General features: G+C 47.4%; 1 protein-coding gene across 1 annotated transcript; it reads left to right on the top strand.

Annotated features, from left to right (window-relative positions):
• Nucleotides 1–340: 340 nt before the first annotated feature.
• On the top strand, nt 341–9,947 carry LOC121309277 (putative stereocilin-like protein). The gene is made up of 15 exons (XM_041242153.1): nt 341–401; nt 517–1,665; nt 2,529–2,553; nt 3,023–3,551; nt 3,650–4,534; nt 5,830–5,892; nt 6,400–6,514; nt 6,628–6,805; nt 7,080–7,266; nt 7,408–7,523; nt 8,439–8,571; nt 8,802–8,984; nt 9,168–9,206; nt 9,290–9,460; nt 9,792–9,947. Exons 1-15 carry the CDS (start codon nt 341–343, stop codon nt 9,945–9,947), a joined length of 3,990 nt encoding a protein of 1,329 aa, XP_041098087.1.
• Nucleotides 9,948–12,665: the final 2,718 nt, after the last annotated feature.

Genomic DNA, 12,665 nt, shown 5'->3' with positions numbered 1-12,665 from the left:
CATGCATTCTTTTATTAGGATTTCACCTGCAATCACACTTTTAAATGATGTTTATTCTAGCTCTCTATAGATGCTAATAGACTATAGCATGCAATATATGGTGATAATGCTAACACTTATATAACGTGTCAATAACTGGAAATGATTTGGTCCACAGCAGGTTGTTGCTTGCTTGCATTTACTGATGTGAAAGTCAATGATTTTTTATGAATCAAAGAAATGAAGTCGTGGCTTCTCAGCCAGTAATGAGAGGCAGGTGTGTTGCAGGTGGTGACGTGTGGCAGTGACTGGAAGAGCCAGCAGGTGGCGCTGTAGGGATACCTCCCGTGTTCACAGAGGAATGGCTGTCTTGCTCCCACTGTTGGTGGTCCTGCTGCTCAAAGAGCCTGTTCACAGCTCAGGTGAGGAGGACAGGAAATAGCCCCCACTGATTGTGCGATTGTCCGCCATGCTGGTTGATGATTTCTCTATGGCCGTGGTCCTTTTTATATTTACCACTGTCTTATTTCCCCTCAGGTGATAGATCAGCAAAGCTAGTGGGAGTGTGGAAGGACGTGGCCTCGCTGTGGAGGAGAGGGGGGGGTTGGGACCCCCGCAGAGAACAGGAGCCCCTGGCTGGGCCACAGGGCCGACGCATCCAGACCGTGGTCAACAACATCATGGATGGGCTTCATACCCTGGGCCTGCTCCCTAAGAAAAGCATGAGACTCCCACCTCCCAGCAGCCCACTGGACCGGAACCGTCTCTCAGGCTTCCTCTACAACATTTCCATGTACCTGCAGGGGAGTGGGGGGGAGCCCGAGGCTGACACAGGTGCGTTCCCCTCGGACCAGGCCAGGGAGCAGTTCTGGGGGAACATGCTGTACTCCCTGCTCCAGCCAGAGGGGGGCGCGGGGCTGGGCCCTGCTGAAGAGAAGGTGCCCCCCAGGCCCAGCTTTAGGATCCTAGAGCTCTTTCTGTCTCTGAGAGGCAGCCAGCACTGGGATGGGCTGCTGGGCCTGGTCCAGACTGTGATGAGCCTCTTTGAGAGGCAGCAGCTGCACCCCCTGCTAGCCTTCCTCCGGCAGAACTGGGACACCATCAGCGCCTTGCTGGAGACGGCTCTGCAGGCCCTGGTGAGCGGCACTTACGGGCAGGCCAGCGCCGGGCTGCAGGGCTTCCTGTGTGCCCTGAGCGGACGCACGGACTGCGGCTTCAACCTGGACTGGCTGCAGCAGCTCTTCCAATTCATGGAGGCGCGGAACTGGAAGCCGGTCGTCAGCTTCCTCCCGGGAATCAGCAGCAATGGGGGCCCTCAAGGAGATGCGCCCCCCTTCGAACACTTCAAGCCCTTCAGCATGCTTCCAGGGGCCCTCAAGGGGGATCCCTTGGCAAGCAATCAAAGCCAGCCCGATTCCAGGGGGCTGGGATCCATGCAGACGCTCCTCCTCCAGGCGCTCTCGCAGTCCAATGAGGCGGAGAGGGCAGGGCCGGTGGGGGAGCCTGACCCCGCCCCCCTCTGGCAGCGGTTGGACGGGCTGCAGCGGGGGCTGCTGCGCAGGGTGGGCAGCTCCGTGTACGCCAGCCTGAAGAGGAAGGTTGCCAGGGTGACAGTGTCGCTGCTGGGGGATGTCTCGGCCCTTGTGGGGGTTCCGAAGACAGACCGCGATGGGAAGTGCTCAGTAGGCAAGTTTGTATTTTCATTTCCTAGACCACTCTTCAATAATAAAGTGTAATAATGTACTGTATGGTGAAGCACAGACATTGGTAAGTAATGTAATGCATGATCATGTGGTTAATCAAACTCAAGGAAGTTTCAGTGTAAAGTGTGGTAAGCTGCACAGTTACCATGGTAACCTTTGTTATTGGCATACTTAATGGTCCATGCCCAGTTTTTTGGTAAACATCTAATGAGCTCTGGGTGCATCCAGAGTATTTAAACAAGCTCAAACGATGCTGCTCTGAGCTTTGAGCTTTCCTTGAGGTCCATGAGGAGTTTGCAGAAAGATGAGCCCTAACCACTGTGCCACCTGCAGTGGAGGAAGCTGGCACCTGTGTGAAAGGCGGTTGATGAAACCATTAGGCGTTTGAATTGATGGGTTTGCAATTAGTGGCCGTTCCGTGATTATAACATTACCATCACAATAAGCAAGTGGGGAGACACACAGTACAGCGTGGACCTATATGTTGCATTAAAGCTTATTGGTAATGTATCCACTTATAATATAAATGATGCCTTTTACTCAAATGAACAACATGATACTGCCTCTGTGATCCCTGAACTGATACTCACTGCTATGCACCCTATTCTGCATGTAGTCCCTTCTCCTTCACTCTCTCAGCAGTCTCAGTAACGCAATATCCCAGGCATTGTGCATTCGAGCGATGTGGTTACACCAACCCCAGCTGTAAGCTTACAAAGGGAAATTACAGAAGACTTTTTCCACTTTTTGACATTTAACCTCACGTTGGCCTGTAAGCTCCAAGCGTCTGTGCAAATCCATAAGCAATTAACCCAAGTTAATTCCTCATTTCTTGTCTCTTTTTAGGTAACTTGAGACAGCTGCTTCTGTGGTAAGTGTTTATCCATAATTCAGACTAGCTGCTGCACACAGCCAGCGTGACTGTTCAACTCTCTAAATAGCAAGTGAAGTATAATTAGCGAATTGCTTGTAGGTTCATGTTGAATGTCTCGCTACATGTGTTCTTTTTTTATTTCTTTCACACTCTACAAGATCTGCTGTAATGTTTAGTTACACTCTTCTTACCTTGATCAGGGCTTTCTTTCTTTCCAAAGAAATCAAACTAGCAGAAATGTGTATTTAGGAGTGGCAGACGGACAGCTCTGAATTACAGACATAGGAGAAGCTGGGTGTACAGGCAGAGTTCTAGAAATACTGAAAATTCAAAAAAGACATACTGCACTGATACAGTAGCACACAGGCGTGATTCACAGATCCACAGACAGCTTATCAGAATGATTGGACAGACAGACATGTGCTATGCAGACAGTGAAACAGAGTGTCTCTTTTTGTCTGGGCAGGGGGATCAGAAATAACATTACCTGGAATGCCCAGGCTCTCGGCTTCACCTCACAGGGTCTTCCCAGCAGACCCCCCTTCCTGTCCTGCAGCCCAGCGAGGCAGGCGGGAACGAGGAGGATGGAAGCGAAAAAGGGGGCAGGGAGGAGGGGGTCCCAGCAGCACGGAGGAGCTGTGGGGAGACCCAGGGTCTTGAACCCAGAGGAGGCCTGGGGAGAGGCTGATTTCCCGCTCCCCACAGAGATCCTGGAGGCGGCCTGTAACGATTCGATCCCCGGGCTCACCGGGGTGTCTAACTTCACGGTGTTCCTGTACTGTAAGCTCTTCGACGGGGGCAGCGGTGCCAGAGAACCCGAGACGGGCCAGGCTGGGCTGGACCTGCGAACCACCTGCTCCGACGCTGCTTGGTACCTCTCCGCAGCCGAGGACGACTTCCTGTGGGTGCAGGTGTGCAGCGAGTTCTTCGCCAGCGAGTTCAAAAACACCGTCTGTGCCAACTCTTCCTTCTGGCAGCAGCGTGCCCACAGCCAGGTACCCACACCTGCTTTCACTTCCTAGGCTCAGTGGTGAAGCAGTTTGCCTTGTACTGCAATGTATGACTCCCACCTGCAATGTGCTTTTCATTCCAGGCAGCTGCAGTGAAGGATTACTACAACGACAATCAGTCAAGCATCGATGAGCTTTGTGTCCAGCTGTCCGGCAATGTTAGTGAACACTCGGGGACGGAGGCTAGTGAGGACTGTCTGACCCACCTCGGGGTGGAGGCTTTGAGCGTCCAGAACTTCAGGAGGTGCTTTCTGCCCAATGATTCTGTGCTGATCGGGGCACTCTGTGGAAACATGACCTTGCTGGAGGAAGGCAGCTGGGCGGCTAACTTTTGCTCCAAAAGCCATCAGAATTCCTCTCATGTTAATGTGATCAGGGAGACTTGCGACTACCGGAGCTGGCCGCCTGGCTCGTTTGGTAATGCCACGCTGCTGGAGCAGTGCCGGGGCGCAGAGGGGCTGAGGGAGCACATCTGCCGCAACGTGACCTTCTACCACCTCCTGGTGACCTCTCACCCGTGGCTCCTGGACTACTGCGCAGACCCGGAAGCAAACCCGGAGGATGACAGGTGCTTCCTGCATAGGATTTTCAACATGCTCCCTGTCCCCTATGACTTTGACTCCTCTCAGCTGTGCTGGAACCCGGCTCCCTACCTCCTGGATGCACTGTACCAGCTGAGCCAGTGCGAGGGGGCTGTGGACGAGCGTCACGGGTGGATCGGCAGCGTGAACTATGTGCTGCACGTGGTCGACTTCATCGTGGCCTTGTCCTCAGGGCTGGAGGAGGGGGAGAGGGAGGTGAGGCAGGTGCTGGGAGAGGCCATCCTGCTCTCCAGTCTCCTTGACAACACCTCCTTCTGGGCCACCTTCCGCCCCAATGCCTCTCTGAGCGTGCTCCAGACTGTGGGAGTGTTCCTGAAGACAGAGCAGAACCTCACCCTCAAAGAGGATCTGCTCAGCTGCTTTAGTGTGAGTCCCGTCCCCTTTCCCCATGGATATCGTGTATGAATATGATGCTAATCCAATACGGTGCTTTGATCGTTCGATTCTCGTTTTTAATGCATGACCCAACAGCAGTCTAGAACAGTGCTCTGGATAGCAATCTTTATATCAATAGGCGGACCGCAAGTACATTTTGACCTGACCGCCAAGTCATATGCCAATCTATGTTTTTTTCTTGCATTCACATTGGAATTAGTCATTTTTTTTTAAGTACACAAGAAAGATACAATTTTTATATCTTATGGTGCGAGTTCAGAAAATAGCACTTCACAAACACCAAGAAAACAATGTCAGGTACCAGTGCTACAAAGCCCATCTTTGTTAAGTAGCTTTTCCAAGCGGATAAAAAAATATTACCGGTAAAACATACAATATAGTGCTCTTTTTAAAAACACATACGAGTCAATGCATATTTGTGTACTGTTGGTACTCCTGCCTCAGGGAAAGCACACAATATGGGACCCTTCTGTCTTACTCGTGTGTACGAAACTTCACTTTGCAAGCAATGGTGGCGCATCGGACAGAACCCGGCCATGACAGGCATCTCTTCACTCCACTATCCACCAAAATGTGCTGTGGGCAAAACTTGGCAATGGGTATGCTGATTGTATTGGCAATAAAAACTGTTAGATTCTGCGGTCCAAGTCAGGCTTACAACTCATGCAGTTAATAAAGTGTTTCCTGTCTTAAGTATCTGCAGATCACACGATGTGTGCGGATTCACTTGAAAGTGATCTTTTAGTTCAGTTTTTTTCTTCTTGTGCTTCAGTTTTGTTTGCTACAATTTGCTTTGTTTTTGCAATGGTGAAACACGATGTTTCGCTCTGCTAACACAGACACATAAGAATACAATAGTTTTCTCTGGAAAATGGCCAGGAAAAGAACTCCTGCACTAACAAATCAGTAAAGAAGGCAGTCTAGTAAAAATTAGACAGTGTTGATTCCCCCAAAACTCCTTTAAACCCTGTTTGTATGTCGGTATGGGGATAGGAGTGACAATGTGCTCAAGACCTTGACCTTGCTGTAACCAAGAATTTTGGAGCTTCTCTAAAATAACGAGTACCCCTGCTTTATTTACTCCATCAAAACATTTTTCATTGCGTGGCAGTGTTTGTATTCCTGTGTAGGGGGAAGATGTTTAGTTTCTTGTTAGTTCTTGGATATTGCTTGTGTTTGTTCTTTATTGATTCATTAAGAATGAATGAATGACAAGCCTGGCTTGTGTCTCTGATCTTCTTCTCCTCTCCTCCCTTCTCTGACAGCCTGTGCTCTGGGACCTGATTCAGAGAGAACACAACTCGTCAGCTCTCAGAGTTCTCTTCCAGGTAAAGGACAAGAACACATGTGTCTGTCTGAAAGAGGGTTCTGTCCTGTTGTCCCTTTCTTTCTGTTCTTCGATTGGAGGAAGAGAGAGACACGAAAGCCATTCAGTCAAGTTACAAATCAGAAAAGATTGTAGGAGAACTGGGCCTGTATTCAGTTAGTCTCAGTCATTAGAGAATGTTTGGTCATGTAGCCGAATGATCTGGATTCATCCCCATTGTGTTTCATGCTTGTAAATCTGGCTTCATCCCCATTGTGTTTCATGCTTGTGAATCTGGCTTCATCCCCATTGTGTTTCATGCTTGTGAATCTGGCTTCATCCCCATTGTGTTTCATGCTTGTGAATCTGGATTCATCCCCATTGTGTTTCATGCTTGTGAATCTGGATTCATCCCCATTGTGTTTCATGCTTGTAAATCTGGATTCTTTCCCATTGTGTTTTATGGGTGCTGGAGCATCGTGCCTCATAGAGCAGGATTGTTGAACTGTCTCTGTTTCTGACCCCTCAGGAGTACCTGCAGATGCCTCAGGATAACTTTCGCACACTGCTGATGTCGGCCGAGAACGAGGCTGTCAAGAGATTTCTTTCCCATATGCATCAAACCTGGGATCAGCTGCAGGTGGGCAATGGATGTTTTGTTTCTCATTAGTTTGCAGAGTTGCAACGCTTGCAATGTGTTCAAAGTCCCAGTGCAGGATGGGTTTTGGCGTCCTGACCTTTACTGATCTCTGACCTTTAACCCCTCAGGTTTCGCAGCAAGATGAGCAGGCCATGGAAACGATGACCTCGGCCTTCATCCACAAGTTTCCACGCGTCACCCCTGACCTCTTTGTCGACCTCTCACAGTTCATCCCATTCATGTCCGTCTCTGACATCATGAGCTTCCCAGCCTCATTATTGGTCAACGACAGCGTGTGAGTAATTGCCATTGGCATGTATTTGGAGTCCTAGCTACAGGCAGAATTATTATTTATTTATTCAATCAACATCATTGCATTTCCCAGCAAGTTTGAGGGGATAGCTATGACTGTGATAGTTATAATATTGACCAACATTGTTGTCTTTTGTTTTAGTCTTACCACCACTGCCCGTAGCTCTTGTGAATTACTAGGCCATGTTGCATGTGTGTGAGAAATCTCGAGAACTTCCAGATTGATTTATTAATTTCCCTGTTCTGTGGAGGTGCAGTTTGACAGCGATCCGAGATCACAGCCCTGAAATGAAGTCTTCCCAGAAGAGGGCCTTTGTCAAAAGGCTGCTGCAGTCCCACTTGTTCGGGGAGGTCTCTTCTTGGCCACCATACTTCCTGAGCTCTATCCTGCCACTCCTACCACACCTGCCACTCTCCCACTTCCAGCAGCTCACAGCAGAGCAGGTAGGAGGGAGACTCAGCCCCACAGGGAATAGATAGATACAAGAAGGAGCGACACATATAGACATACAGATACTTTCTAATATGTGTGACAACTAAGCTGAAAATGCCCATTTTAGTGAGACGTGAACTGTGTATTCTCAGCTGAGCCCCCTAGTGGAGGTGCTGGGGAACGGCAGCCTGGACTCGACGCGAGGGCACCACCTCCTGCGCACAGTCTTCAACACGAAGAGGAATCTGACTGCAGGCGATGTGCAGAGGTACGAGAGAGCCCTCTGTATGCTGGTTCAGCTGTGATCATTTATTACTGCTCAGGCATCATATTTCTTCTGTAGCAAATACTGGGGTGAAATCCCAATAAGAATAAGTTGCAAAGTATAAAGAACAAAAAAGCAGCGACAGGAGTTTGAATGCATTTGTACCGCGGGCTCAGCTTTGAGGGGATTGAATGCGTTTTTTGTTCTGTAGAAACGTTTTTCTGTTGTTTGTGTTGCAAGCCAACTGAATTAAATGTTGCAAGTTTTATTTGGTTGCACAGGCGAAAAAAGTAACTTCTGCAAGGCTCTCGTTTCCCAATTGTGCACATTCGCCTTTACTGTGCATGAGTTCAGCGTTAGAGGTAACGGCTGGGTGTTTTAGTTACACGATGTTCAGAAATTAGGATTTTAAGTTGCGTTTTTGTGCACATTGTACTGGTTCTACTCAAAGTGATTCCTGTTCAGGTATTAATGAATGGAAATAATGAGACACGCACTTCTTTCTTGTCTGAGGACCAAGAAAAATAACTGCATTTCTAAAATGTTCAATTATACAAAGGTGCCTAATTTAAAGGTTTGATAAAAACATCTGTTTAGTTTTTGCAATTTATTTGATTTACTAAAATTAAAGTTTTTATTTTTTTTTATTTCACTCCGTGCATATTCTATATGATTCCCGTCTTTCACAATATCTATTCAAATGAATAAAGGTCAGTTTAGATTAGGTTCATTTATAATGTTACAGGTTTAAACATATAAAATGTTTTTAATTTGACGTTTTTCCAAGGAGTGATAATAATGGAGTGCAGTGCCTAATATAGCTGAACAGGTGGGCCTCAGGTAAAGAAGTTTGGGAAGCCCAGTACTAGAGCACTTGTTTTTAAATTCCTCACCATGCTGTGTTCCCCTCTCTCGCAGGCTGGGGTCGCTGCTGTGCTCAGTGACCCCAGAGGACCTGAGGCCCCTCCTGTCAGCCCGACCCCTACCAAGTCCTCTGAGGGAGCGCCTGCTACAGTGCGTGTCTGAGGGGCTCACCAGCGCCACCGGCAGGGTGAGAGAGGCACTGCATTATCATACTGCCTCTGTCAATCTATCAATCAATCAGTCTTTCTGTACAGCAGCTGTCTGTCTGCATGTCTCTCTGTAAAGTATCAAACCTGTCAGTCTTGTCTGTCTTCCTGGCTGTGTCTTTCTGTCTCTGTTAGTGTGTCCATTGGTTTGTCTGTCTGTCTTTCTGTATATTTCTACACCAGGCTTTACTGTAGCACCCTCTCCCCGCAGCTCTCACACTGGCTGCTCCTGGCTCTCCGACCCCTCAATGCCAGCGACCTCACCACCCCAGAGCTGGCCTCTCTCGGTGGGATGCTGCCCCAGCTTGGAGCTTCCTTCTTGCAGTCACTCTCCACACCGCGGCTCCTGGACATCCTGGCGGACCCAGGCCTTGCAGACTTTCCCCCTGCACAGGTAAGGCTGGTAGTCAAAACCGGTCAGTGGGGTGTTTTCCTGGGAGCTGGAGGCATGCTTCTAGTTCTGTCAAAGTCTTCTCAATGTTACTCATTTTACTTAAATACTGTACTGTGTGCCAGTATGGTTCAGTGCTACATGCTGCTCCTGACTTACCTCAAATATGTCTTCTCTTTGTTTTAGGCCTTTCAGCTTTTGACGGAAATAATTCAGAATACAAATGTAAGTACTATATGGTCTGAACTTCTCAGGGCATCTCTTCAGACTCCCGTTGTTCAGTCTATACACTGTCTCTCTCTCTCCAGCTCAGCATTGCCTCTCTGTGCCGCTTGCGCCCCCTGCGCTCTGGGCTCAGCCCCTCAGTGCTGCAGACCCTCTCTCCACCCAGCCCAGGGGGCTCCTCTTGTGACTGCTGGAGATCCCTGCTGTCCGTGCTCTCCCCAGCACAAAGAGCTGCAGCGCTGGACTCGCTCCGGGTAAGCAGGGCAGTCCAGCTCCTTCCTTCAGATCAGCCAGCCAAGGTCTGTGTTCGGATCAGTGCCCAACAACATGTACAATCTTCCATTACTTCTGTGTAAGAAAAATGAACTGCAGTACTGTAATTCATTACATAGCAGTAATACGTTACATGTCCACCAAAATCTGCTGGTCTTGCGTGATCACCTTCCATGAGAATACTAGGTACAATATTCTATGATGTTACTCTGCGCTAGCCATGTGTCCCTCTGTTATTACAGTGTTCATATACAGCATGTTATTCATTCATTGCTGCCAGCTGTGTTCTAACTCTAATATTGCTGTCTACAGCCCTTGATGAACGGTTCTCAGAGCTGGCTCCCTCAGATGAGCTGCCTGGTTCCGTTTGTGCCCCTGAAGGAGCTGGCACTGGACGGAGCAGAAGTCCTGAGAGACAGCGCCCTGTACAGGCAGCTGCCTTGGTCAACGCAACAGGTATTGCTGTGAAGACTTACTACTCTGGTGCTGTAGTAACTCTTCATAAAACCTGCATCACACCATGCATTTGAGCTGTATATTTCATATTGCAGATCAGTGCTTTCTGGATCAATTGCTCTTGTCACCAGGAAAAAGTCATGTATTGGAGTCCTAAAAGTTACATGATAGACTCAGATATAATGCTGAATGTATTGTCAGTCCCAGCAAAAAGTTTACTGCTGGTACCTTAAATGAGTGTGATCACTAGGGGGCAGTATCGTTGCAAGTCAGCTGAATGTCATTTCAATGGAGAGCTTTGTGTGGGTACGTCTGTGTATATTGTGATAGGTTGGTATTCACTGAGTGTAGGATGGCTGAAGAAGTATAGTGTGGAGGACAGAGAAGGCCGGACCACAGATGTCACAAGAGAATATTTATTAAGCAGCAAATCAAAATGAACCAAAACACAACGGCTGGACGCTAACGTTGGGCTATCCGGCTTGCAGTCACAGTAATCAGAGAAACTAAAAGTTAATCAAATAACACAACTGTGCAGCTGAGACTGCGTTTGACACTGGGAGCTCAACCCATGGATCACCACAAAGGTAAGGAAAGTTATTGTTATTTTAGTTCACTGTTTGTAGCCTTGCTTAAGGTTAACTGGCTTCTTCCTTTTCCAGGTTCAGTTGAATTCCCCCCCAACAGAGGGCGCTCACGTGTGACAGGTAAGTAGGCTCCCCTTGTGGAGAGCTGGGGATTGCAGCTTGTGTGCGGTGGCGCCCCTCTGTGGCCGATGATCCATGCAGCAGCAGCTGTCAGAGAGCTACTCCCTTGTTGTCAGGTGGGCGCTTTTCTTTGTACCTGCAGTTATGCAGCCTGCCCCTGGCAGGGTTTGTAATCCAATGTGTTTTCTCTGTTTGTAATCCAATGTGTTTTCTCTGTTTCAGGTTGCAGCTCCTCACTTGTGTTTTTAAAACATCCAACCCGGCTGCGTTGCTGGCTCCAGAAAGCCGTGCTATGCAGAGTTGCCTCAATAAACAGAATAAGACACGCTATTAAACCAGTCTGCGTGTTTCCTTTGACGTTGTTATTTATTTTTTTCAGACTACAAACAATGTTCTCCTTTATATCTCAGGTTTGCTTCTCCCCTGAGAGTAAGTTTTACTTTTAGATGTTGTTGACGACGATCCTCTTTGTCAACAACCAGTTGTTAAATCACATTAAACATCATGCATTTATTATCTGTGAGACTGGTAGCACACATCCCTTTTTCCATCTGCACAGAGTAAGCAACCTTACTTCTCCACATAACAGATTGCCTTTATCAGCAATACGCATTTGTACATCCACTTGTCAGATATTCTCCACATTCATATCAGTCTGCACATTATCTTTGGGTTCATTATTTCCACACAACACATTACGCTTTCTTTAACCTGTCAGCGTATAGATTTTCCAGACTTTTAAAAGCTGCGGTAAAACTTTCATAAACCATAATGTTTGTACGTGCCAAAGTAACTGCAGATAGAAGCTAATGTTGCTTCTCCTTTCCTTCGGTGTTTCTTTCATAAGTTTCTTTTTGTTTTCAGTACCTACTACATGTAGTATGCTTAGAACTGACTTTCCAGTTCTCGCCCTCAGACTAGCGCAGCTACATTTAAATTTACCTCCAGCTTTCCCAGCTGTCAGTGCTCCTGTCTGCGCTAACACTTGTGGGAGATGTAGTCTTTCCCCCCTCCCACTTGGAGCAACATTCTTTTTAACCCTTTTTATGCCAAACACCAGTGTCTGCATTTGTTTATATATAATACCGTTTCTTACAACTGGCAAATTATTTTAATACTCTTACAGACAGCAACACTAGAAACACCCCACCTGCTTCTAGTGTTCTTCTCTGTTTACAACCCCCTATTTCCCACTATATATATATATATATATATATATATATATATATATATATATATATATATATATATATATATATATATATATATATATAAAAGGATTCAATGTAAGCACTTGCTTTAATGGGATTGCATGACCTGTTTTTTCATCAAGGTCTATCTCTCGGCTGCGCTCAGCAATCAGGTTACCTATGTGTGAAAAGCAATGCGTCAGCCTCGATTTATATTGTAATAAATCATACTGTCTGTATCTTGTATTGTCACCAGCAGCAGTAGCAGTCCATAACTCTCTTGTTTTTTGGCTTTTCTCCCAGGCTCAATTCCTTCTCAGGAAAACCCTTCAGTCTTCCAATCTTACCAAGGAAACAGTTATGTAAGTAAAGCAGAGTGAACCATCCCCTCTCAGCGCCGACAAAAGTGAAAAACGAGTCCTCAGTTTCATTGATCGAGGTTGCCTAGTTACTTCTCCCAGCACTGCAACACAACCAATTCATTTAAAACCCAGGCAGCCCCGTATAGAGACAGCAGAACCTCATCATGCAGTGCAGAAAGCCCTGATCAAAGCTAAACAAGTCTGCATGTTTACACATGTGCTTACCCACTACTGGCATTTCATTTCTCTCCCTATATGCTGTTGTATATTTTACAGTCAATAATATAACTTTGTGACCCTGTCTGGCTCTAGGACCCTGGGGAACATCGCTGGTGGGCTGGGCTGTGATTGGCTGCGGCTTTGGGCCAACGATTCTGATTTCACAGAGCTGCTCCGATTCCTCAGCGACCTGCCAGGAGGGGTCCGGGCTAGTCTGGTAAGAAGAAGGGAACCTCAGTGCTATCTGTTACT

Source organism: Polyodon spathula, unplaced genomic scaffold, assembly GCF_017654505.1.
Source record: "Polyodon spathula isolate WHYD16114869_AA unplaced genomic scaffold, ASM1765450v1 scaffolds_1098, whole genome shotgun sequence".
In the NCBI taxonomy this organism is placed as follows: domain Eukaryota; kingdom Metazoa; phylum Chordata; class Actinopteri; order Acipenseriformes; family Polyodontidae; genus Polyodon; species Polyodon spathula.
This window is presented reverse-complemented; position numbering and strand designations above follow the sequence as displayed.

Excerpts from the sequence above, each read along its gene's own strand:
- LOC121309277 (XM_041242153.1), top strand. The coding sequence starts at position 341 with ATGGCTGTCTTGCTCCCACTGTTGGTGGTCCTGCTGCTCAAAGAGCCT. Across the intron at positions 3,552-3,649 it reads AGCAGCGTGCCCACAGCCAG|GCAGCTGCAGTGAAGGATTA; the intron begins GTACCCACACCT and ends TTTTCATTCCAG. Across the intron at positions 8,985-9,167 it reads CAGACTTTCCCCCTGCACAG|GCCTTTCAGCTTTTGACGGA; the intron begins GTAAGGCTGGTA and ends TCTTTGTTTTAG.